General features: G+C 41.8%; 2 protein-coding genes across 2 annotated transcripts in view; one reads left to right on the top strand and one right to left on the bottom strand.

The window, feature by feature from the left end:
- Positions 1-16,706, bottom strand: part of ANGPT2 (angiopoietin 2) — a 54,917-nt gene extending 38,211 nt beyond the window's left edge. Inside the window, exons 1-2 of the mRNA XM_075340312.1 lie at positions 16,241-16,706; positions 252-407 (exon numbers count right to left, since the gene is read on the bottom strand). Of these exons, the coding sequence (XP_075196427.1) occupies positions 252-407; positions 16,241-16,531 (447 nt within the window). The 5' untranslated portion in view covers positions 16,532-16,706. The remainder of the gene's footprint in view (positions 1-251; positions 408-16,240) is intronic.
- Positions 1-26,976, top strand: part of MCPH1 (microcephalin 1) — a 482,323-nt gene that overhangs the window by 243,748 nt on the left and 211,599 nt on the right. The window lies entirely within an intron of this gene.

Raw genomic sequence — 26,976 nt, 5'->3', positions numbered from 1 at the left:
ATGAAAGACTGGAGCTGCCGCTCGGTCACAAATCGCCGGAGCCCGTCCAGAGTAACGCCGATAACAGAAGAAGATGGCTGATGGCAGGGGAGTAGAAGACAAGAGGTAGGGAGCTTATATTTAAAGCACTACTCTAGAAGTGCCATAAAAAAAAAAAAGAACACTGGAGACACTGGTGGGGGGATTTAAGGCGCTATACAGCTCTGATACGAATATGGCATATGGCACAAATTGTGGATGTATAGACTTACCTGGGCTTCAACATCTGTTAGCTTCTTAGTCTGCTCTGCGGTTTGATTGAGCAGATTTGTCCCAATCTCCATCATCATAGCAGTGTGATTCTGTACCGCATGTTTTTGCATCTCCACCATCTCTTTTTTCATGCTGTCTTGGATATAATTTTCAAGCTGCCGAAAAGAAAAAAAAAACGTAAGGTTATAGATATACGACAGCGCTACATACGAGTGACATCAAGACTGACTCGTTACAATATGGAATGTTAGTGTAACAAGTCCGCTAGTGTTTTGCCGGCGCCAATGTGGTTAATAAAACTGCTATCACTAGCAAACCATATATCCAAATTACTATACTCAAGATAGACCAACCCAGAAAAGTTTTCGGTTTTTAAGTACCCTTACAAATATATCTATAGGACATACAGTACTATAGCAATATACAGTAAGAAGTGATGCATCAGCAGCAAATTTTGAGATGCATTGGTTACTTGCTTCTTTGGATTCACTTAATCATGTCTTTTAAAGGGAATCTGTCACCAAATATTTGCTACCCCATCTGAGAGCAGTATGATGTAGGGGCAGAGACCCTGATTTCAGCATTGTATCATTTAGTGTGCTGCTTGCTGCAGTTTTGATAATTATCAAATGGATGCCCATATAATTGATTGACAACTTTCCATTTACACCCTATAGGCAGAAAGCTGCCAACTGTAGATTTGCGTGGGGTTATACGGAGTCCATAAGTATAGAGGACTACCTGGCAGCATTTTTTACTAGTCCTCTAATAATAATCTCCTCTTGATAAAACAGGAGTTTCTGTCCCTACATCATATTGTTCTCACATTAGGCAGCAAAAACCTGGTGACAGATTCCTTTTAAGTTAGACACCTTTCTTGGGTTTTCCATTAGAAACTTAATATAATTCATTGCCAAATGAGATAAGGAGCGATCAACATTTTTTTTTTTAATTTAATGTTTTGTTTTTCTCTTGGTGATAAATTCATAGCTTCTGTTTCACAATCGTAGGACAGAAGACAGACGTTTCTAGAGTATTCATCTGCAGTGATAGTCTTTACATTGCGCACTAATGTACAGTAGCAGGCCTGTTACAGTAGCAGTACAAGGCCTGTTAGTTGTCACTTGCCAGTTGTTGGACCAAGGTCATCAGTGTGTCTTGCATGGTACATGTTACATCTGTTATTACTAATTCTTGTCTGAAGAAGTACATGTTGGAGAGTTTGTAGTTCTCCATGTTTTCTTTGCATACTACATGGAATTTGAGCCCTGATGCTGATATGACTGTTCCTGCAGAACATTGCAGTCGGCAACATTGTTTTCATGTCTCTTTCATCTCACAGAACGGATTTACCTGAAGGGTTAGAGATTGTCCACTACTTTTAGATTGATGGCCTATCCTTCGTAAAGGTTATTAATGTCTGATTGTGCGGGGTCTGACACCCGGCACCTCCACCGATCAGCTGTTTTCAATGCCGGCGTCAGCAGGCCGATGGAAATGTTGAGTTCCGGAACTGCCTCGTCAACTGATATCAGCCACGTTCGGGTCCTGCACATCCGCCTCCCATTCAAATCAGTAGTAAGCCAATGTTCAGTACCTGGCCACAGCCGCTATAAGAAGCCGGGATAGTTCTACAACTAATTCCCACTGCCAGCACTGAAAACAGCTAATCGATGGGGATGCGGGGTGTCAGACCACAGCCAATCAGACATTGGTTTTTATAAACTGTGGAGGAAAGACAGGCGCATAAGGTCTTAACCGGTAAAATCAATAAAAGGATAATAGGGTGTACTCACCTATGGATGTTGTGAAAGTCACAACACCTCATGAAGCATAGAAGTCGGTGGAGACAGCTGCAGACCCATAACAATAAGATAGAAGTTTCATAAGGAAATCGGGGATCAGTGCTGCACTTATCGCCATTCAATCCAAAGGATAATTTTCCAAGTCATTTATTAAGGAAGCATGAACAAGTCTACGCGTTTCAGTGCTCTCTGCCCCCTTCCTCAGGACAATGCAACAATGACACAGAAGATTTTACATCTTCTGTGTCATTGTTGCATTGTCCTTGGGAAGGGGGCAGAGACCCCTGAAATGGTGATAAGCGCGGCGCTGATCCCCAATTTTCTTATGAAACTTCAATCAGACATTGATGACCTATCCGAAGGGCAGGCCATCAATGTAATGGTAGTAAACAACCTCTTTTATGTGTGCATAGTGCATTCTTTTCACTCTTTAAAGAACTAAATCCTGATAAATGATCTACATGTGTAGTATCTAAACAACATGTAATACAATTATAACTCCCTTCTTTTTTTTACCAAATCTCATCTGCACGGAAATTGACCTGTGGTGCTGATTTTAATTCTGCAGCATGTCAATTTATACCACGGATTTAAATTATTTGCTATCCATATGACAAAAAATCCACAATAAATATGCAGATAACTCTGATTTTGTCTTGTATCCGTGGAAGATTTTTTTGCTCAATTTACACCCCATTTGAGCATGCTGTAAATGTCCTAAAATTGACGTGTTTGTGCTACCTCCAGCACGCTGTACTACTGGGCATAAAGTAAGAGTCTCATAAACTAAGCCCATATTGACATTATTTATCACCAGTTTAGAAATGGCCCAGAATATTTTAACTATCTGGAATGAATGAATGCCAGGCATTTGACATGCAGACTAATCTCAACCATGTGTAACGTTGAGGGCCTGAAATGTATGCTATCCGTGTTATACAAATAAACAGCAATGATTGAACTAATTATTCTGTTAGAATATTTTAACTGCATATTGTTTTTGCATTGTAATGCACATCTTGCAAATTGTCAACTTAATTCCCTATAAACTCTGAATTCTGCGATGAGAGTTGACTGACACAGAAGAGTTATATAATATGGCTGAAAATTACAGAGAGGTGGGGGAGTATTAAGTTCTGGGTCAGGGTTCAGGATTCATTACTATTTTTCTATGCTGAGCCCACAGACTTGCTTATTCCAATGCAGGTAACAAGCAAAAAGTGTAACCCGAGAAGAATCCTTAAGTATGAACATTTGTTCCTAACTACTAATGTATGTGGTGCACAGCAGGTACATAAGCATAAATGCCCAATTTTCCCTACTGAAAGCCATTTGTCATCTGTTCTTGTGAGAACGTGCAGATTTTATGGACCATTGGAGATATTTGGCTTTGACAATATTATGTTTGGCTCATGTGCCACCTGTCGTTTTTACACATAACTGACTTGAAAAGATTAATGTGATGATGAGATTATGGTGGTGGTGTTCATGAATTCACAATTTTAAGAGGTTTTCTGAACATGAATAAGTGTATTCTAGGAGGACGGTAAGATTAGGAACATAATGTGGTTGGTTTGTTTTTAAGGGTTGCAAAAATATTTTTTGTACATAGTACATATTCTGCAAATATTCCTTTTGTCAGTCATTATCCTCTTGATCTCATTTAGTATCTTATATCGTATATGTTTAGAGGGTTGTAGCTTATAGTCTGCAGCAGAAGCCTAAACAAAAACATCCCAAACAACGTTTGATGAGTCAAGTGGTATCTCGTGTTCGTACATGTTCCATGAATTGGGCAATATTTTCTCTTCAGGTAACTATCTTATAAAGCTAAAAGAATCAGTCAATTTTTTTCTTTGCCCTTTAAATTGGTTAATTTACCGCTGTTTTGGGTGCACCATAAACATTTTACCTTTTTTTGTAAGGCTGTGTGCCCATGATCAGGCATGGCAGCGTTTTGGACTCAGCGATTTTCAATGCTTCCACAACTCTGCGTTGTACTGTAGAAGCACAGTGAATGGGATTTAAAGAAGTCTCATGCCCACTGTACTTTTTTTCCGCAAAATTAACTGACCTGTGGCTCGGCTTTCCTAGCTGCAGCATTTTGATTTTATGTTTGCGGAGACGCAAGTGCTCTCGACGGGAGTAAACAGCAAAAATCAGCTGTTCCAAAAACCCTAATCGTGGGCACGGACGTTACATTCACCTGTGGAGAACACTCGTGTCTCCGCAAGAGAAGACACACTATGTCTTGAACACATTGTATCTGGATCGTGGGCATGTACCCTAAGAGATTAGTGTCTGGATATTTGTTTCCAATTTTACAATTTTTTTCTTACACTAACACCATTAGTTTTGTGACCATATTGACCGTTATGTTAAGAGGACCGATTAGCTCTCCTGATTGGTCTCTCTTGGTAAATACCCATAACCTGTATAAAATAAGAGTTCTGGAGCACCTTTTTGTAGAACATTGCCTCTATTCTTCATAGGAATGTAGGAATAAATGGACAACTCAACTGGGTATTCTCAATTGAGAGGTTTCCCCACACAGTAGAACACTAATTATTTGGTGCCGATTCTGTAGGGACACACCCTTTTAACAAGGGGGAATGTTAACACCCAGTTGTCCATGTATTTATACATTTATTTGAGAAATAAAAAAGGAATGTAACATCTTTTAGTTTTAGAAACCACTAGGCTCTGTTATTTTCTTTTGTTTAAATTTTCCAAAGAATTGTTGCAAACATGTAGGCTTACAGGCAGATAGACAAACGGAGAAACCTTACCATCGGAGAGGGAGGAAAATAAGCGATAAAGTCTAATCTGGAAACACTGACTTGGGGACAAATGGGAACAAATTGTTACATATGTGAACTTACAAATGGTTGGACCTTTTAGGGTTTTTTTATATCAACAATAGAACTACATACAGTACTGTTCTTGTCACCAACATGAAGTTTTAGCAAACTGTAGACTAACGTGTAATAAAGTTGTCAGCCATGAGCCATGACACGAACAAGTTTGTGCTTAACATCTACTAAGACACTTTCCTAATTGTAGAGTTACTAATGATGAGGTTATTGTGAAAATGGTCCTTAGAGCATTTCTTTATATTTTGTGTGTTATCATCCGTTTGATACAAATTTTTGACTTATTAACCTTCTCAAAGGTCCACAGGAGTCTATTAAGTAAATAAAGTAGACAAGTCATCAGAAGCCCTGCTTGTATAAAGAATGTAAGGGATTATGGATAAAGCAGAAACAGGCTTGTTAGATATGTGTCACCCTTAACAATGTTTGACCTCCGTTTACAAAAAGTGTGTCATGAAGAATGAGAAAAGTCAAAGATCAAATGTCTAAAGTGATCTTTAATTTCACTGTCACCCACCACAAACAAACACTGTGTACATGGAAAGTTGAACTTAATGTGTAATCATTATAGGGCATCAAATATTTGTTACCCCATTGACACAGAGAGAATCTACTGACTACATGTTGAAGATTTTCACTCGATGTACACGCTTAAAAGATAATACATTTAAAAGGATTACCATTTATCTATCTAATAATGAATCTAAATGCATGATTATGTAGCCATGTCAACTTCTTTGTCAGTAATAGTCATACTAAGGGTATGTGCACACTCTGCATCTTTGTAGTGACCACAAAGATGCACGTTTTTGGTCCCAAAATAACGCACCCTCGGCATGCATTTTTTGCCGCGTTTTACTGCAGTTTTTTACAGCGTTGTTGCTCATTGCATTTTTTTAAGCCTAATCTATTGACTGGAAGGGCTCAAAAAGGCTGGAAAAACAGAGATAGATTTGACATGCTGCACCTTTGTGGTCACCACAAAGACGCAGCCAAAAAAAAGCTGTAACGTGCGCACAGCAAAAGTGAAATCTCATAGACTTTGCTGGGGAAGGAAATGAATGGAGTTTTGGGACCAAAACTGCACCGCACAAACGCATCAAAAAACGCAGTGTGCGCACAAGGCCTTAAGGTTGTGTCTTGAGCAGCATGCAGCTCTGCAGTCTCCTTACTTCCTAGTTCTGTTGTATTTTTTTTTCTGAATTGGCCTGCAGTAATGAAATTAGATCACTGAATGTCATGTGTATGAGATCGGAGCATCATCATTGCATGCCACTTCACAAAGAACTATATGGAGAGAAGGTATGCACACCAACGTAGAGAAATACTTTGGCGTAGTGTTGGGGCTCTGTTGCATTGATCAATTCAATAGCTAAATTTCTCTTTTTTTCATGTCAGTATTCTCTCAGTTTCTGCTTTTCATATATTCCCCTTACATAGTCACTGGTGTGCATACCTTCTCTCCATATAGTGTAGATTTTTTAGGTTTTTGCACCCAGTTCAGACTCAGAATGGTGTTCCAGACGTTATTTCTTGATTGACTTCACAAAGAACGACAGGACCAGCGATAGGCAATTTTACCAAGTGCGTATAAGGCGGTGGATTATTTTAAAGTGTACCCATCAGAAGTAACCCAGTTAGCAAAGAAATTGAGAGTGTAGCCTCTCTTTTAAGATCCTTGTCCACATTAATATACAGATAAATTGTCAGATTTATTTTTTTCGTTCACTCTTGACAGTAAGATTAGTGAAAAACTAATGAAACACTGAGGTATGTCTTTGGTACATTGTACGTTTTATACAGATCCCTATAAAATGTAAAAGCCAAGTCTGATCTGCAAAACTGGATGAGAATAGGACCGGCTCAGTATTTAACAGACTATACACAAAGATGAGTTTCTAAGTCTGGTGTGTCTGGATGAATGAAGCTCTACGAGTCTGTTCTGTCCGTGGAAAAAAAACCACAATAACATGTACAACGGATGTGTGAATATAGCTTTACTTTTTATACGTTTTTGCACTGTGTTGGGGAAATAAGTCATCATTTCTTATATAAAAGAATTCCCGTATTTTCTAATTCTATGTCATAACATTGTGTTCTTACTCGGAGTATCCTACAATTAAAATGAAAGAGGCAGAGGTCAATAGGTTGTCGTATCATGCTACCTAAACCATTTCTCTTATGTTTCTAACCAAAAGTAAGCTGGTTTTATGAGAAATCTAATCCCATTCCACCAAGCACATGTTTAGTCTCTACATATGAACATGCAGATTCCACATGACATTTTTGCAGTGATTGCCTGACCTCACCTTTCTGTACCAGCTTTATACAGTGATTGCCACTTCCCTCAACTAATCCCAAAGCACTAAATCCTTTTGACCCTGTCACTGAGCACTTGCCGTGCAGGAATGTACTGCAGATTATATGAAGACTATTTGTGATGGAATGTCTATCTTTCTTTCTCCTGAATGTTTAAGGAAAATAATCCGCAATAATCAATCTGTATTGTTTTTAAAGAAACTCTAACTATTCTTCCATTTTTGTACCACCTGTATGCAGTGAAATTGACAGACACCCATTGAAATTAATGAGATTAGCCTCTTTCTACATGGCTTTATTGGGTTCTGTCCCAGAAGTTGATTGATGGTTTGGGTCTGTCACATGACTGACACCAATTACACCCAGTAGACCTCATTCCTAATGAGGCTGTTGAGTTTCCTTGATGGTGTCTGTCATTATATCTGAAGAATGTAGCGGCATGCTGCCCTAATCTTTCCATTAAATGTATTCTCCCCTTTCAAAAGTTATAACTCCAGAGGCTCAGTGGGATGAAAAAAATAAAACTCACGCTCCTCAATCCAGTGCTTCCTTTCGTTGCTGCTCTTGTGATTGTGGACATGCTGTAGCCAGTCAATAAGCGTTGCACACCTGCCTATGTAGATGTTACCACTCGAGCTTAGTGATTGACTATAGCCTTCATGATCTTCTGAAAGGATAATTTTTTTAAAGGGGACATCATTTTGTATATACAAGTTTAAAAAAAATGCCAGTAGCAAAGCCACCGCAAGATGTGGCAATGGCGCCAAAAAGGGCTTTTTCGGCATTCTGCTCAAGTGTGTTCCCCCCTTTTCCCTCCTTTGGTGTCTTATTATTCCGAATGATCCCTATGGTTTGGTTAGTTCCCACACATTAGTTATCCTTTGGTTATCCCTAAATAACATTGACCCTTTTTTTATTCCATGCTATCCCAACTCCGAACTCCCCATTTTAACTTACAAAATCAATAAAAACAATTGAATCACAAATTGCATGTATTTATTAATCTAAAGGGGGCTTTACACGCAAGGACATCGCTAACGAGATGTCGTTGGGGTCACGGAATTCGTGACACACATCCGGCCTCATTAGCAACGTCGTTGCGTGTGAAACGCACGAACGACCGCTAACGATCAAAATTACTCACCATATCGTTGATCTCAAATATCGTTGCTATTGCAGGACGCAGGTTGTTTGTCGTTCCTGTGGCAGGACACATCGCTATGTGTGACACCACAGGAATGAGGAACAACATCGTACCTGCGGCCACCTGCAATGAGGAAGGAAGGAGGTTGGCGGGATGTTCCGGCCGCCTATCTATGCCCCTTCACTTATATTGGGCGGCCGCTTAGTGACGACTTAAAAAGGAGGCGGTTCGCCGGCCACAGCGACGTCGCTAGGCATGTAAGTATGTGTGATGGGAACTAACGATGTTGTGCACCACGGGCAGCGATTTGCCCGTGATGCACAACCGACGGGGGCGGGTGCTTGCACCAGCAACATTGCTAGCGATGTCGCTCTGTGTAAAGTGGCCTTAAAGGAATTTTCTAGGTTTATAATGAAAGTCTGTAGTCACTGTCATGCAGATTTTTTAATCCTGATCAGCCAACCACGCTCTTTCAGGGTTCTCTAGAGTCGTTGATGAAAGCAGGGGTCATGTGACTGCAAGTATGCAGTATTCATACTCCTGGCCACATTTCAACTAGACGTGCCTAGTCTTACACAATACAAATGAATAGAGCAAAGCCATGCACGTCTAGTTGGAATGTAGCCGAAAGTATGCATATGACATACTTGCAGTCACATAACTGCGCACTGTCCCCTCCGGCATTGGATAATCCTGACTGCACAAAGGTAGGGCACTGTGAAGATTCAATAGTGTGCGATCACATAGGGTTTCCCTTTGATTTAAACAAGAAAATCACAGTGTCGTTCATACTGCCAGGTTTTATTTCCACAATGTGATTTCATAAATACCATCATGGAAAATAAAAAAAAAAAAGTGAGGTGAGGCTTCTTTAAAGCCAATTTCACAAGGAATTTCCATCAAGCTCAATAGTGGGGAAAACATATCAAGAACACATAGAAAACTTGCACAAATACACTTAATTTCTCTTGAATACCACATTAGATTTTTCTACTCCAAAGCAAAAGTTTTGAACATACCCTTAAATTGTTCATGAAGTTTAGTTTCTTGCAAAATGTACTGATTTTTTTTTAACGGTTGGCAATCAAATTTAAATGTGAGCCACCAAATTAAAGGGTAAATGGAGCATTCTAGCTCAATTTAAAACTTTCTAGTCTTTTAATGATTGTTGTTATTAAAAAAAAGTATCGTGGGATTTTTCTCCCCCATTTAAAAAGATTCATTTATTTCACGTTGACTACAGAAATGTATGGTGTGTCAAATATATCAAGTAGAATGGATCCAGTGTTTAGGTAGGAACACGTGCGCTATATTTAAAGGTACTTTGTGCTTAAAAAATTACCTTTTAAGTGTAAAAATATTTTATAAATGATTTTTGTTTGGGCAATATAAACAAACTGTAAGCTAAGAGTATGCTAGCCAGGTTCATTTATGATATAGGTACATGATATATGGAGGCAAAGTAATGATTGCCCAAGGTCACAATGGAAGCTGGTGCTAGGATTTTTAATGGTAATAACCTAGCCCTTCATCCTAATTCCACTTGACCTATGGTTACAACTGTAACCTGAGGAGCTTCTAAGATGCTAGGAGTTACAAAAGGTATAATGGAATACATAAACTACAGGCTAAAAGCAAACTGATCCTGAAAAATGGAAACAGATGGACCAATTATGAAACCTGAATTAGGATGGATCACTTTCTAACTGTTTACAGGTGTTTCATTTAAATGATGCTCACCTCAGTAAGTGTGTAACCTTAATGTTTGCAGACCTGAAAGCAGTCATTCAAGGTTAGAAATTAGGGGATTGCAAAAAGTGACATTACTAACCCTAATTTTGTGTGCTATTCTTAAAGGGGTGGTCTGAGGGCCGTAATCTAAACTGAATTCTAATATGCTTGTGTTAACCATTTCCAATCCTTCCCTCACTACACTATCTAAGTATTATTTATGTTTTCCCTAGTTCCTGTATGATGACGCTTCGTTTGAGAATCCCAGTGCATCCTAGGATAACCGAATTATGCTTCATCAGGGGACAGAGACTGCGGTAATTACCACAGCAATCTGCCCCCTCCCTGAAATAAAGCGTCATAACTGATGCTTGTTTCAGGGGCTCGGCTAGTCCCTGCGCGTCATCAGTGACGTCCATTTCAGTGGTTGGGCTAGTGTCTGCTATGACCCAGCTTGATGTGCACTGTGCAATGTGCACAATGACAGCATGCTCTGTGTTGCTGGCTCAGTTCAGAGCAGACTGTCAGTTATCAGTGCGTGGTGTCAGGATACCCAGTGTGCAGAGATCAGTGATATCACTTGCTAGAGTGGCACTGGTCTCTGTAGCTGGGTATCCTGACACCGCGTACTGACTGTGTGGTCTGCATTTTTGCCGCCTCATTATCACTGAACTGAGCTGGCAACACAGGGTGCACGGTCATTGTGTACATTGCACAATGCTATCACGCAGGGACAGAGCAGACACCAGTTCAGCCCCTGAAATGGACATCACTGATGGCTCTTCATTTCAGTGAGGGAGAAGAGGCTGTGACACTGACTGCAGCCTCTGCCCCTTGATGATACTTTTTTTTTGAGTATCCCAGGATGCACTGGAATTCTCAAATGAAGTTGCATAACACTGAAGTAGGAAAAAAAATTCAAGAACCGTTTAGATATTTTAGTTATGGAAGGTTAGGGGATTTTTAATGCAGCCATTTTAGCAATGAGTTTAAATTACGGCACTAAATAGATGGGAATTAGATCAAAATTTCTTTCTACTTCGGACCATCTCCTTTAAGCTGGCCATACATTCAATTGATATACAACCATCCCTCCTCAATCTTCCATACTAATGAGTGCTTGACCGAGTGTTCATGTGTTGTAAACTGGGAGAGAGGAGAAAGGTGCTGCCAGTGGATTCTGGCAGCAGCTTATTTTCTCTGAATACAAAAGGATTGGACATTGAAATTTCAACTTTTCAACAGTTATCTCTAGACATTATATGTTGCGGAGAGTTAGTAAGTCAAGAAGGCCATCGTACATACCAGGTAGTCTGTCAGTCCTTTTGAATTTCCTCCAATATGTATATGGCCTATATACTGTACTGTACCATATCTGAAGTGATAATATTTTCAGCCCCTTAATATTGCTATCTTTTGATGCTGCAATGTTGCATGAAGTCTGCAGTCTCTAAAGCAGCTATTGGTCACCACATCCACCTCTAAGCTTCTGTTTTGGGGATTCAACGTTGACACCAGACCCAAATTATTGGTGGAAAATATGCAACCTTAAGGCTCAGTTACAGACAAAGACATCACTAACGAGATATCGCTGGGGTCACAGAATTTGTAAAGCACATCTGGCTTAGTTAGGGACGTTGTTGCATGTGACACCTACGAGCGACCGCTAACGATCCAAAAAGTGGCACAAATCGTTGATTGTTGACACGTCATTCTTTTCCCAAATATCGTTGCTCATTTGGGACGCAGGTTGTTCGTCGTTCCTGAGACAGCACACATCGCTACGTGTGACACCTTGGGAATGACTAACAACAGCGTTCCTGCATCCTCCGGCAATGAGGTGGGAGTGACGTTAATGCGACTGCTCTCTGCCCCTCCACTTCTATTACTGGCCCACTGTGTAACGTTGCTGTGACGCTGCACGAGCCGCCCCCTTAAAAAAAGAGTTTGTTCACCGGCCACAGCAACGTTGTTAGGAAGGTATGTGCGTGTGACACGTACTAGCGATATTGTTCGACACGGGCAGCGATTTGCTCGTGACGTACAAACAACGGGGGCGGGTACAATCGCTAGCGACATCGCTAGCAATGTCGCAGCGTGTAAAGCGGCCTTTAGAATAAAAAGTTGTTCATTGTTTTGCTATGGACGGACAGAGTTTTGCTGACACATCAGATTTTATAGATTTACCTTTGGTGAAACCAACATAAAATAGAGACTTTTGCTCCATTTAATTGTTTGCTTGTTTTTTATTTAATGCCCTGTGTTCCTTAGATATGGGTGCATGGATGGGAGAACATATGCAGGCCATTACTCTGTATTGAGTAAGTGCAAGATACCTCTCTACTGGATAGTGGGATGCCACAGACCCCGATTTTCAGCTCTAGGTATGCTATAATTGCATAATTCGGAACTATGGAAGGCACTCTAATAGTCCTGATAATAGCCACTAAAAATTGTTCTACGGACAATGAAATATTTGACTACACAGTGAAACTACACACTATATCTCTCTCTCTGTCTCTCTCTCTCTGTATATGTGTATATATATATATATATATATATATATATATATATATATAATATATATAGTCTAGATTACACACAGGTAGCTTCTATTTATCATCATCAGTCGTTTAGGATAACATTAGATCATCTCTGAATGATCCTTAATGACCTTCTATAGTGAGTTTGCTGCACTGAAAGTAAAGGGGATGAATAATATTGCACGCCCCAATTTTCAGTTATTTCTTTTTTTACAAAAGTTTAAAATAAACAATAAATTTCGTTCAACTTCACAATTGTGTCCGACTTGTTGATTCTTCACCATAACATTAACATTTTTATCTTTATATTTGAAGCCTGAAATGTGGGAAAAGGTTGAAAAATTCAAGGGGGCCGAATACATTTGCAAGGCATTGTACACACTAATACATTGTTTAATATATAATATATATATATATAGTTAAATTGATGGGAAGATAGATGGAGCCAAATACAGGACCATTCTTGAAGAAAACCTGTTGCAGTCTGCAAAAGACCTGAGACTGGGACGGAGATTTGTCTTCCAACAAGACAATGATCCCAAACGTAAAGCAAAATCTACAATGGAATGGTTCACAAATAAACATATACAGGCGTTAGAATGGCCAAGTCAAAGTCCAGACCTGAATCTAATGGAAAATATGTGGAAGGAGCTGAAAACTCCTGTTCACAAACGCTCTCCATCCAACTTCACTCAGCTCGAGCTGTTTGCAAAGGAGGAATGGGCAAGAATTTCAGTCTCTCGATGTGCAAAACTGATAGACACATACCCCAAGCGATGTGCAGCTGTAATTGCAGCAAAAGGTGGCGCTACAAAGTATTAACTTAAAGGGACCGAATAATATTGCACGCCCCAATTTTCAGTTATTTTTTTTTTAAGAAAAGTTTAAAGTAAACAAAAAAATTTGTTTAACTTCACAATTGTGTCCCACTTGTTGTTGATTCTTCACCATAACATTAAAATTTTTAACTTTGTAGCCTGAAATGTGGGAAAAGGTTGAAAAAGTCAAGGGGGGCGAATACTTTCGAAAGGCACTGCGTGTGTATGTATATATGTATATATATATAAATGTATGTATGTGCTCAGAACTGCATATCCTGCGAAGGGATGGCACCTACAGTAGCTGTGAACTGTCCGTACTGTATTTGGCTTTAAATCAGGAGCCAAGGCCAGTGGGTGAGCACCACCAAGGGCCACCCTTGGCACACAAAAAACTTGTTTAGGGCCTTTAAGTAAGAAACTGACCCTTAAAGTACTCCACTACTTTATAAGCAAGCGGATTGTGCTGCTCTGCTCTGGAGAACGCTCTTGTATTCACCATGAGAATATTTCTTCTGCAGACCTTCAGTGAACCCTGCTCCATGCATCCATTTACATGACCCTCATGTGACAATCATAAACATGATTTATTATCTTGCACTCTTAGTACTGTACAAACTGTATTTTTCTTTCTAATCAGTTTGAGACATGGAAAGGGTGACTTCACAACGGCCACAAGGGACTTGTTCAGCATCATGGTTTGCACTAAAAGGTAAAACCGCCATGGTAGAAGGATTGCAGCTGGATTATGGGGCTTACCTGTGTGGGTGGCCAAGTACTCTTTTTTTTTTTTTTTCCTTTTAGTATTTTAGTTCTTTGGCTTGTATTGCTAGCCATTGGATTGATATAGAAAAGATTTCTGCTTGGTTAAAGAGAATTACTCAACATACCCTTTTAATCAAGAGCTTCTAGAGGATTCTCTTTAATGTAATTCAGCACTAATTATGGCACCTTCCAGTTTGATTTGAACTACAGGAAACTGTATTTATGTCCATGGCACCTATGTGGTAATCCAAGGTGCAGCCATGACCACATGGTATCTGCTTATAGATGTGCACGAGAACAAGATGACAAAGTTACTGAAAGTGAGGCTATTATGATGGATGGAGCTCAATGTGTCATTGACCTGTTTGGCAACTGGCCTGTACACATTTTTATGAGTATGATAGTAGGCACTATGGAAAGCCTCATATTGTGTTGTTTTGTGCCAAATGGCAAGCTCAGCTCTGTTACATCTGTAATTTGATAGGGACTTTTACAAGACAAATTTCCCTAGTGTAATATTCTTAGCTTAATAATTTCCCAACCAGCCTGCAGAGGAAATCATAGTCCTACAACAGATTTCATGATCAGAATACAAATCTTCTGTCAGCGATCTACACCAGTGTTCCCCAACTTTGGTCCTCAGGAGCCCCCAACAGTGCAAGTTTTCAGGATTTCTTTAGTATCCTAGTATTATTAATAATAATAATAATAATAATAATAATAATTAGTAATAACTATAATCAAATACAGTAGTATATCTCCATCCATCTATCCCATCTAATATATGTGTGTATATATACATATATATATATATATATATATATCTCTATATAGTGTGTGTGTGTGTATATAAATATATATACACTGTGTGTGTGTGTGTGTGTGTGTATATATATATATATATATATATATATAATTGTATGTAATTTCTACTTAGTACTTATGTACTATATACAGTATACTTGACTTGTCTATAGTATGTTATATACTAATATAGTTGACTTGCAGCAAACGGTTATAGACATGAGCTATGACAGCAGTTCTGATTTTGCTTTCTTCTATCACTCAACTACAAATGTATTTTCTGTCCCACTTAAACTGTCTTTCAATAAAGTAGTTTGTATCTGAGATCCATCCTGTCACCATTATATTATCTTCATGATATTTTGCTACCAATAATTCCTAATTTCCAGACAATTCCAACATTTACAGCTCTGTATCTCCTGTAATTACTGTTTTTAAAAGGCCTAAAGGGTATTTTCTAAATAAATAGGATGTTATACCATATTAATTGTATAACTAAAATATTATTTTAATGATATAGCGTCAATGTTCGACTCTACAGAGCCCCGTGTTGCATACAGCAGTGGTGCGTATGCTCGATTTACAATCTATTCATCGTCTGTGAACCCCAATGGTTAGTTTTTCAACATTAAATTATGCATTATTCTATGTAAAAACACCAATTTAATCAGCTGTAATACGTGAGAAATCTGTTTAAGTTGGTAGTTTACACCCATAGATATTTTGTTAGGATAGAACCATTTCTCCATTTCTTCCTCTGTTAAGATCGTTCTACAATAAAACCTCTATGCCCCACAGTGGAGTCATCTAATCTATGCAGTTACACACTACAATCAGATCTTAAGCATGTCAGATCACTTGTCATTATAAACCAACTCAGATTGCTATTGGCCTGATTGGACAGAAGTTGGCCAGTTCTTGTATAGTGATTCTGGAGAACTTACAAGCAACCCTGACAGTAAATTCTACCACATTGAAGTCTGCATCAGAATCCTATCATATGAGTCTATAACTTCAGGATATAACCTATAAAAAAGAGTTTGCTTTAGTGATGTGAGATGTTGGTTTACTCAACATACTGTATAGTGTATGATAAATTCAGCTCTGCTATATTTGCATTTTGTTTCTATAGATATGAGCACTTTTTCTAAAATCTGTCACATTTTCTATCACTTATGTAGCTCACCTTTAGAAGCCACTGTGTGTTATTCTCCATGATGTTCTCCAAAAGTTGTAATCTCTGCACAGAATCATCATAGTCCAGTGGAGCATCCCTTTGTACAGAATTGGACACGTAGGGACTGGCAGGAGCAGAGCGGCAGCTGTCCACCTCTGGCAGAAGAAAGGTATAGCTGCAGGCTCCATGCTGCACCTGGTATTGCTTTTTCCCCGGACTTTCCACATTTTTCCGATTTGTTGCCAAACTACCATCAAAGCTCCTGAAGACCAGCAGCATGGTGATTGCAGAAAGCCACATGATAGTTGTGTATTATAAAGGAAGAATAATCTTAAAATATAAAAATATTTCAAAGCTAATAAACACAGGATAATAGTTCTATAAAATGTGCAAACAAGAGTGATCTTCCTATTTCCAAATCAATGCAGGGTTGCTTGTGGGTGAGAGATTTGGAGCCTGAAGTACATAGTCTTAAACAGCGAGCAGATGACATGTGCACAGTCTGGTAGACCACCCCTCTCCTGCCATAGGGGAGAGCTCTACTAAACCACGCCTGTTTCATAGGCTTTTGAGGGACTCTTACCAGAGACCCTGGGGAATGTCAGATGAAAATGTCTTAAAACCAAAGAACTGCAATTCGCTGAACTGTAGAGTAGAGGAAGACAGCCGCTTCCCTTATTCCTAGGTAATTGAGAATCCAGAGTTCAGAATGCAAGTCTACTAAACAATACAGATCTGGAGAGCTGACAATCGCATGAGCTACAGTCTGTCAAATCCAGTAACATGTTGGCAAGCATGGACTAAAAGTGTATTGTTGTCAACTCATCCTGGCTGTGTATGTAGAAAATGTAAGAAATAATTATAGTCTCTTATCACATCCCCTGGAGCACAATACAATTTATCCTGTCATTAAGAAATGCACTATATAGTGTGCGCTTCATAAGAGATACATCCAGTAAAGTAATGGCACTGACTTATAGTCAGGCAGAAAAGGTTATAATACTTAAGACCTTACATTGAAATCCTGTTACAGATACCTTGTAAGTCTTGCAAAATTCCTCAGGTTCCCCAAAGTAGATCCTGATAGCACATTTCTGCTTTGTAAAGGTAGTTAATGTATGGGGATGTAAACCTGGCCAAACACAGTATACGTTTCCTTAAAGATTTCCAAAGAGCAGCCACTTGTGTCTTAGATAAAAAAATGCACCAAAAACTTTGTGCCTAAAAGCCTCTTGAAATTATTTTCTATGTTGAATATCACTGGCTTTTCTGCTCGACTGTCCACATGGGTTAGGTAATGTAGGTGGTGCAGATATTGGCTAGGAATATTTCAAAACTTCTTTTAAACTCTTAGAAGTAGTATTTTTTTTTTGCATATAGAATAGAGTCAGTCATTCACACAAGTAATCATGAGCCAGTAACGTCCACGAAGTACAACTTCCAGGAATGTAGCAGCAGAACTTAGACTTTCGCTGCTCCAAAGGATTGTCCCTTCTCATCTGTCACCCCTCCTTCCTCCTACTACACAGAAATGCTTGTTTCTGCTGCTATCTTCATCTCCGCATGAGACTGACTGCTCAGTTTTAGCTGGGCGGGATTCTTTCTCACTGAGGTGTCCATAATATACAGTAGATCTATATGCTTTGTCTGTATTGTTTGACCTGTTCTAGGACAGTCACTATTTTATTTTTTTTTTTTACTTTCTGGACTTTAAAGGGCTTAGCCAAAGTCAAACAGGGATTTGGAATGAAATCGTATCTATTTAGTGCTGTAATCTAAGCTATTTTCTAATACATTAATGGATGAAAGTATTGGCACTAGAGATGGGCGAACCCACAGATGTTGGGCCACTTTCACATTGCGTTTTTACCTACGTTCACTAGTCCCGTCAGGGCATCCGTCCGAACCCTCCTCCCCCTCCCCCCCTCAAAACATGTTTCAGACGCATACGCCGACGGGGCCATTGACTAAAATGGAGCAGATGGAGTTAGCGTGTGCTCTGTCTTGCACCTTTTCAGACATATACGTTTTCTGTAGGCAGACACCCGAACATAGTAGACTACGTTCGGGTGTCTGCCTGCAGAAAACGTATATGCCCGAAAATGGTGCAAGACAGACCACATGCTGACTCTGTTTGCTCCATTATAGTCAATGGCCCCATCGGCGTATGCGTCCAAAACACATTTTGCGGGGGGAGGGGGTTTGGATGGATGTCTCGATGGGACCAGTGAATGTAGGTAAAAACGCAATGTGAAAGCAGCCTAAAGGGTGCTTTACACGCTGCGACATTGCTAGCGATTGAGAGCACCCGCCCCCGTCGTTGGTGCAATATGTGGTGATCGCTGCCGTTGTGAACATTATCGCTACGGCAGCGTCACACGCACAAACCTGTTCTGCGACGTCGCTGTTGATGACGAACAATCCCTTCTTCAAGGAGGAGGTGCGTTTGGCGTCACAGCGACGTCACAAAATAACCGTCCAATAGAAGAGGAGGGGCGGAGATGAGCGGCAGGAACATGCCACCCACCTCCTTCCTTCCTCATTGCCGGTGGACGCAGGTAAGGAGATGTTCGTCGTTCCTGCGGTGTCACACATAGCGATGTGTGCTGCCGCAGGAACGACAAACAACATCGTATCTGCAGCAGCAATGATATTTGGAAAAGGAGCGACGTGTCAACGAACAACGATTTTTCGCGTTTTTCCGCTCGTTGATCGTCACTCCTTGATGTCACACGCTGCAATGTCGCTAATGGCGCCGGATGTGCGTCACTACCGACGTGACCTCGATGATATATCGTTAGCGATGTCGCAGCGTGTAAAGCCCCATTTAGAGTCTGGCCAGACTTAAAAAAATAAATAAAGTCCGGTTCAGGACCAAACGTAAACCTTAACATTTGCCTGGTCATCAAATCCCATGTAAGTCTATAGGGACTTTAACATGATGCTGTAAAATTGTGGTACAAAGGGCTAGAGGGATTAGTGCAGGAATGTTATACTTACCAAGTCTCCCGCGTGACTGTCACACTGCTTTCGGGTCATCATTAACTCTTACATATTCACTGCTTCCCCCGGCCACCGTCAATCTCTCTTTGATTAGTAGCAGTCAGACCACGCTACCATCCTGTGTTACAACGTCGGTGATTGGTTGGAATCACATGCTGTTTACATCCCTATAGTGGTGTAAAAAAAAATTTTAAAAATTGGCTTAGGGTCCCCCCAGTATCGTGATACCCAGCGCAGATAAAGCATACGGCTACAGGCTGCAGCCACCAGCCGTGTGCTTATTTTGGCTGTGTATCAAAATAACAGAGACCCTATACAGCTTTTTTTTTTTAATTATTTAAATAATTTTAAAAACGACCTGCAGTCCCACCTATTTTATTACCCTGCTAAGATAAAGCCGACAGCTGGAGGCTGGCATTCTCAGGCTAGGGAGGCCCATGGTTTTTGGCCCCCTAGCCTAAAAATAGCAGCCTATATCCACCCAGCATTGTCACATCTATTAGATAATATATTTTTTAGTGTACTGCATTGCTTAACTTATTACAATGTTCTAAAATGCCTTGTTTTGTGTTGTAGTAATAAATGATGGAACTTGAGAAGTTTCTGTTCTTTGTGTTATAAATCAATCTATGTTTTCACAAAAAGTACTACTCAACTTGTTTTCACCAGACAACCTCTTTATGACCTAACCAATGGATAAATGAGAACTTATTGATCAGTGAGAGTCTGACGGGTGGGCAGTGCACTGATAAGCAGAACAGGGCACTTCTACCCCATTAGTATGGTGTGGTAGTGCTCCTTGTCTGTTAACCCATTCATTCCCTGTGGGGCTGCTAAGTGATGCACTCGTATTTTGCTGGTAGCCCCATACAGAATGAATGGCGCGGCAGTCAGCTATGCTCACTGCCTCTCCTTTCTAACCATGAAAAAAGTACTGCCTTCTGCTGATCAGTGCAGGTCTCAGCAATCCGATCCACACTGATCAATACATTATCACTAGAGCTGATCAAACGCCCAAAAAAACGGGGCCGGTGGATCACTGACAGACTTAAAAATAAGTCCGATCAGCTCCAGAATCCGGTGCCCATATAAGTCAATGTGGACCAGAATCCGGATATTAAAAATGTTTGTGGAACGGATGGCGGGTAGGAGCGCGCGGTGTGCTCACTGACATGGCGGAACACTTCTTCCGGGTCACGTTTTTCTCTTTCGGAGCCGACAATTCAATATTCATTGTTTTGCCCGCCCACCGGCGCGTGTCATTGGTTGCAGTTAGGCACGCCCCCACCCTGAGTGTCAGCTGACTGCAACCAATCACAGGCGGCAGGACGGCCGGTGGGTGGGGAAAACCGCAAGTGTGACTCTGGCTTTTTAATTTTTTTTTTATTTATTTAAATAAATAATTAAAAAACCCGACGTGCGGTCCCCCCTAATTTTCATCCCCACCCATGGTAATTCTGGCTGGGGGCTGGTATTTCAGCCCGCAGCCGCTCAGTATTGCCGTATCTATTAGATGTGGCAGTCCCGGTACATTACCGGCTCTTCCCGGAGGCGTGATGCGGTGCCAGTCGGGGTAATAGGTTTGTGATCGCACAGGCGTCTGTGAGATACCCGCATCACAAACCTGTAAATGAATTTAAATAAACACACACACAGAAAAATCCTTTATTTAGAATAAAGTACAAACGCGCCCTCGTTTACCACTTTATTACCCAACACCCTACAGCTCCGGCGTAATCAATACATCCCACGGAGACACATCCGGCTCTGCTACATATCACACAGCTAGCAGCCGTAAAGCACAGCTGCCAGCTCTGAGTGTAGACACTGACTGAGCAGAGGCTGTGACAGGCTGGGCTATGACATTCTCTTCACCGCAGCTCCAGCCCCTAACCTCCTCAGTGCCGGCTCACCCCCCACAGCAGAGTTCCGCTCTCACTGACCTCTTTCAGGGACACTCGCCTGACACTCGGCTCTGCTGTACTGCCAGCGTGAGCCGTGTGTCATGCAAGGGGATCGCACCAGTGCACGTGGAGACAAACAGTGGAGGAGATGGGGAGAAAGTGCTCCCCCTCTTCTCCGCTCCTGTGATGCGATTGCAAGATTGCATCACAGTCGCATGACCCTCGGCTGACACCCGCAGCAGAGGGTCATTTGCGTATCGCTTCCGATGCTGTCGCATCTGAGACCCCGCCCCAATCACTACTCTGGAAGTGAAAGTAAATAAACACACCCCCAAAATCTTTTATTTGGAAGAAAATACAAAAAACACCCTCTTTCACCACTTTAGTAACCCCAACACACCCTGCTGGTCCGACGTAATCCACACGAGGTCCCATGGCAATTCAGCAGAGACAGAGCCGCGCGGTGAGAATTAACTCAGGCAGTAGTGTGGGGCCCGCAGTTGTGAAGTCAGAAGTTCACCTGAGTTCATTCTCAGCTCGCGCTTCTGTCTCTGTGTCGCGGCCTGATTTGCGGTCACAAGTGAAGGACTCCAGCTGTGACCGAAAATCACCTGAGTAACCGGATCGCTGATGGCACTGCTCACTTCAGTCACTCTGGCGATTTGCTGTCACGGGTTGACGACTCCAGCTGTGGCAGCGGCTAACCTGAGTGACGTCACCGTTAATAGCTCGACTCACTTCAGTTGCTGCGCGGAGCTCACAGCGGCAGTCTTATTTTATAAGGCGCTCACTGTGAGTGCAGATATAGAAGTGCTGGAAGCATCGTGGGTAGAGTTTATCGAATCCGCCAAAATCCTGAGTGTCAGCTGACTGCAACCAATCACAGGTGGCAGGACGGCCGGTGGGCGGGGAAAGCAGTCCAAGTGTCTGCGGGTCAGTATGGTGAACATGCATGTGTTTCTGTGTATATGCATATTCTGTCAGAAGTGTGCGGCTGTGCCGGTGATGTGCTGCCAGACTCGTACAAACAAGTCTGACATGACATCAGCCGGCACTGCCTGCACTCTTTGAGTATGAGTGTTCATGTTCACAGAAACACATGCACGTTCCTGTCAGAAGTGTAGGCTGCTGTGTCGGTGATGCGGCTCTTTTTTAATTTAAATAAATTTTAAAAAAACGGCATTCGTTCCCCCCCTAATTTTGATACCGAGCCATGATAAAGCCGGCTGGGGGCTGGTATTCTCCGCCCACAGCCACCCAGTATTGCGGCATCTATTAGATGTGAGGGGTTAATAACAGCGCACAGCTGCTATTAAGCCCCAGGTTAGTGATGGCACGGGCGTCTATGAGATACCTGCATCACACTAACCTGTAAGTGAAAGTAAATAAACACAGACAGAGAGAAATCCTTTATTTGGAATAAAGTACAAAACGCACACCCTCCACCTCTTTATTAACCCCCAACACCCTGCAGGTCTGGCATAATCCACTTGAGGTCCCACGTCGCTTCAGCTCTGCTAAATAGCACAGCCAGCGGCCATAGAGCGTGACCGCTGGCTGTGGAGACAATGACTGAGCCACGATGACTGCACTGCAGGCAGATACTGTCACAGGCTGGGGGCGCGGTTGCCTGCAACCAATCACAAACGAGAGGATGGCCGGTGGGCAGGGAAAACACAGAAAGCTGTGTGTATACGATGCACAGTATAGAAAGTGAATGTGCGACCCGGAAGCAGTGTGGCGCCATAACACCGAGTCTCGGTAAGTATGAAACGCTGTTTTATTTCTGTTTTTCTTTATTTTTAAATTATTTTCCCCAGTGCCGGATCCAGATCGTGCACCTGGAATTCTGGATCTACTCAGCCCTAGTCGTGGGACCTCATGTGGATTACGTCAAACCTGGAGGGGTGTTTGGGGGTTAATAAAGTGGTGGAAGAGGGTGTCTTTTTTTTGTCTTTTATTTCAAATAAAGGATTTTTCGGTGTTCACTTTTATTTACTTTCACTTACAGATTAGTGATGAGGGGGTGTCTTATAGACACCTGCCATCACAAAGCTAGGACTTAGTGGCAGCTATGGGATGCCATTAACTCCTTATTACCCCGATTGCCACCGCACCAGGGCAATCGGGATGAGCCAGGTAAAGTCCTGAGACTGTCTCATCTAATGGATGCAGCAATTCCGGGTGGCTGCTGGCTGGTATTTTTAGGCTGGGGACTCCCAATAACATGGGTCTCCCTAGCCCGAGAATACCAGCTCCCAGCTGAGAGGCTTTATCTTGGCTGGGTATCAAAATTTAGGGGGACCGCACACCGTTTTTTTACAATTATTTATTTATTTTACTGTACAATATAGACCCTCCCACTGGCAGCTGTGATTGGTTGCAGTCAGACAGCTGTCACTCAGAGTGGGAGCGTGTCTGACTGCAACCAATCATAGGCGCCGGTGGGGCGGGAAAGTAGTGAATATGAAATGAGCCTAATGAGCGGGTGCAGTGAACATGAAATGAGCCTAATGAGCAGTCGGCACGGGAGCAGTGTGACAGCCGTGCCGTGCCAGTAATCTGTTAGTATGAAGCGGAGAGAGAATGGAGAAAAGTTGGTGACCTGCGTTTTTGTTGACAAAAATGCATGCAAAACTCAGTGCAATGCAGAGCTAACATTTTGGTTGCGTTTTGACACACATCATTCATTGCAAAGGGTGACAAAACAAGACCAAAACGCAAAAAGAATGAACATGCTGCTTTTTTTTAAGCAACAATTTTGACAAATTTTTGTCAAACAAAACGCTGCCGAAAAAAAAGCAACACGCGGATGGAAATTTTAATTTCTCATATACTTTGCTAAGGAGGCAAAATCATACAGTTTGTCAATGACACAGTGCAGTTTAAAACGCAATTAAAACGCATGAAAAAACACGACGTGCCGACATAGGCTAAAGGGAACCTGTCACATTGAACATGCAGTTTGAAAATACAACAGGAAAGTAGTGATAGTGCTGCACTCAACTCCAAGTAATAACAGTCCTTTATTTCATAACTTGTAACAGCAGCGCTTATCACTCAGGTAATAAAACAGGCAATCTGATTTTCCAAGAGATTAGATTGTTGTACAGCAGAAGGAGCTGATATAATTGACCTTATAGTTTTGTTTCAGTATAGCTTGTATTTCTTTCTATGCTTGGGAGTCAAGTGGGTGGATCTAAACAGTGGTTTCACCACTCATATGATCTGCCTACTGGACTCCTGAGCTCAAAATGAACTGAGATTTTAGTGAATTAAATACCAGTTTTTTTTAAATTGTTCCTATGAAATAGCTTCTCCTGCTCTATAGCAATGCTGCCCATAGGCCTCACTGCTTAAAAAAAAAAAAAAAAAAAAAAAAAAGGGGGTTCCCTTTAATTGTTGTGGTGCAGCAACGTTCTGCCTGTTTTTCTGACTACGAAACCTACAAGACACAGCTGTAGCATCAATATGGAATTCACATGAGTCAATGGTTTCCTTCTACTGATAGGAAATATCTTGGACTAGTGACAAAAGTAAAAAGTTCTTCTTTTCCTTTCACAATGGCTCATTTGGAGTTTTACTGGGAGGAATTTTACACCTATTTGTTTCACAAATGTTACTAGTGCTGGCTTTCACTCAGACCTTTCGAAGGTACAGAAGCGGATGTCTAGCAGTGGATATTGATCTGACATGCTGGATTGTGTTGCTTGTACATTATCACATTTTTAACAGCTCTTAATGACCTATTCACAACCCTGTCATGTTACTACAAGCTATTGAGCTCGGCTGTTTTGCTATTTTAAGCTTCTTATCGTATTGAAGTGAAGTTAAATTTCAGCATTTTATCTCTGAAAGGAGACTGGTCTCTGAGGGGGTATCCTGAGAAAGCAAACTTTTTTTTTTTTTCGTTTTTTGTTTTTTTTGTAAAAAAAAAAAACCTTTTTACATATAAACGAAGCCTGACAATTGTCAAATCTAAATATACAAACTAGTCCTATCCCAGGACGGGACTTGAACCCGACCTTCTGCCCAGACGCCGAACCCCATATTACTCTATGTGAACTCGAACATTGTGCTGTAAAATGGTGGTAGAAAGGGCCATTGGGGCTGTAAAGCAGGACAGTTATACTTACTGAGTCTCCCACATGGCTGTCACATTGCTTATTAATTCTCATACATATTCACTGCTTCCTCCGCCTACCATCATTTCTAACGTCTGTGATTGGTTGCAGTTAGCCTGCGCTCCCACCTTGTGTGACAGTGTCTGTAATTGGTTGGAATTACACTTGCTGTGTGTGTCCCTATAGTGGTGTAAAAATAAATTTTAAAAAATGGTGTAGGGTTCCCCCATAGTGAAACCCAGTGCACAAAAATCAGACAGCTGCATTTCCCAGCCATGTGCTTATCTTGGCTGTGTATCAAAATAAAAGAGGATCTATGCAGCTTTTTTAAATGATTTAAATAAATAATTTTTAATAAACTGACATACAGATAGGGACTCTAGATTGTGAGCCCCAATGGGGACAGTGTTGCCAATGTATGTAAAGTGCTATGGAATTAATAGCGCTATATAAATGAATAAAATTATTAATTATATTATTATTAACTGTGTGCGGTCCCCCACAATTTTATACCCAGCCATGAGAAAGCCAACAGCAGGGGGCTGATATTCTCAGGCCGGGGAGGCCTATGGTCATCAGTTCCTACTGTGGCGCCCCTGAGGCTTCCGTCGCCACAGGAACATGGCACCCCAGCCAGAGGTGTGATGTCCCATTCTGGGTAAGGAAAGGAGTGAACGTCGGTACTCATGTAAATCTACACTACACCTATTGTTAGGTACACACTGGGACCAGGGACAGTGGCAGCAATCCTCCCATTCATGCATGCTGGGAGGGGCCGTAAGACCCATCCTTGCTCCTATAGGGTGGTAGCTTAGCAACTGGGGGGTGGGAGGAGCCACCCGAGAGCAGAGTAGTAAGGAAGGTCAAGAGAGAGAGAGTTTCAGTTTACCTCAGGGAGGAGGTGAGGAGAGAGAGTCTGCGGGAGGCAGAGAAGGGAGCTGAGGATAGAGCTCTAGTCAGACAGGAGCAAAGAAAGAAAGAGACGCTTCCTGGTGAAGATCCTGGGACTCAGAGGGTCCAGGTGACACCTAGCAGAGAAAAGAAGGGATTCCAGGGCCGCTGCAAGGCTTACGAGCGCAGGGCCTGTTCCACAAAGTCATTCGGTGGAGGGATCAAGCTGCAAACAGGGGACGGTCCGTAGAAACCGGAGGAGTGAAAAATCATCTCCAACAGTAAAAACCGAGGCCCAGGGAAAGTTGCAAACTCCCCGGGCCACAGCCCACAGCAGAACCTTCAGAAAGGGGGTAAAGATCCGACAGGCGAGCCCCCGGCCCAGAGGCTGTAGTGGAGGCCGGGCCAGGTTCATCCAACAAGGGCAAGGCTTAAGGAGACAGCTGAAGACAGAGACACTTTAGAAGAGGGTACCGGCTTTCATTCCAGGATCTACCCAGGATTGGCGGAGGTCCCTGACAGTGGGTTCCAGCCGCCCAAAGGCACCAGTGTGCTGCAGCCCAGGAAATGTGAGTAAAGACCTTGGATTTGCACCCTCTGGTGTTGTCTCAGTTATTCTCGCCTGCATAGACTTCCATCACACCATAGACTCTCACGAGCACCAACTGTGCCCCGGGGCACCGCTCCACCTGTGCGGAGCAGTAACACCATTGCTGCCGTTCCATCACCCCAGAGGCCTCATACAGCAGCGGCGGCTTAATAGCCGCAAACCACAGGTGGTGTCACGAAAATACAACCTTTAATCAACCCCACTGAAGCCATA

This window comes from Anomaloglossus baeobatrachus, chromosome 3 (genome assembly GCF_048569485.1).
Source record: "Anomaloglossus baeobatrachus isolate aAnoBae1 chromosome 3, aAnoBae1.hap1, whole genome shotgun sequence".
NCBI lineage: Eukaryota > Metazoa > Chordata > Amphibia > Anura > Aromobatidae > Anomaloglossus > Anomaloglossus baeobatrachus.
This window is presented reverse-complemented; position numbering and strand designations above follow the sequence as displayed.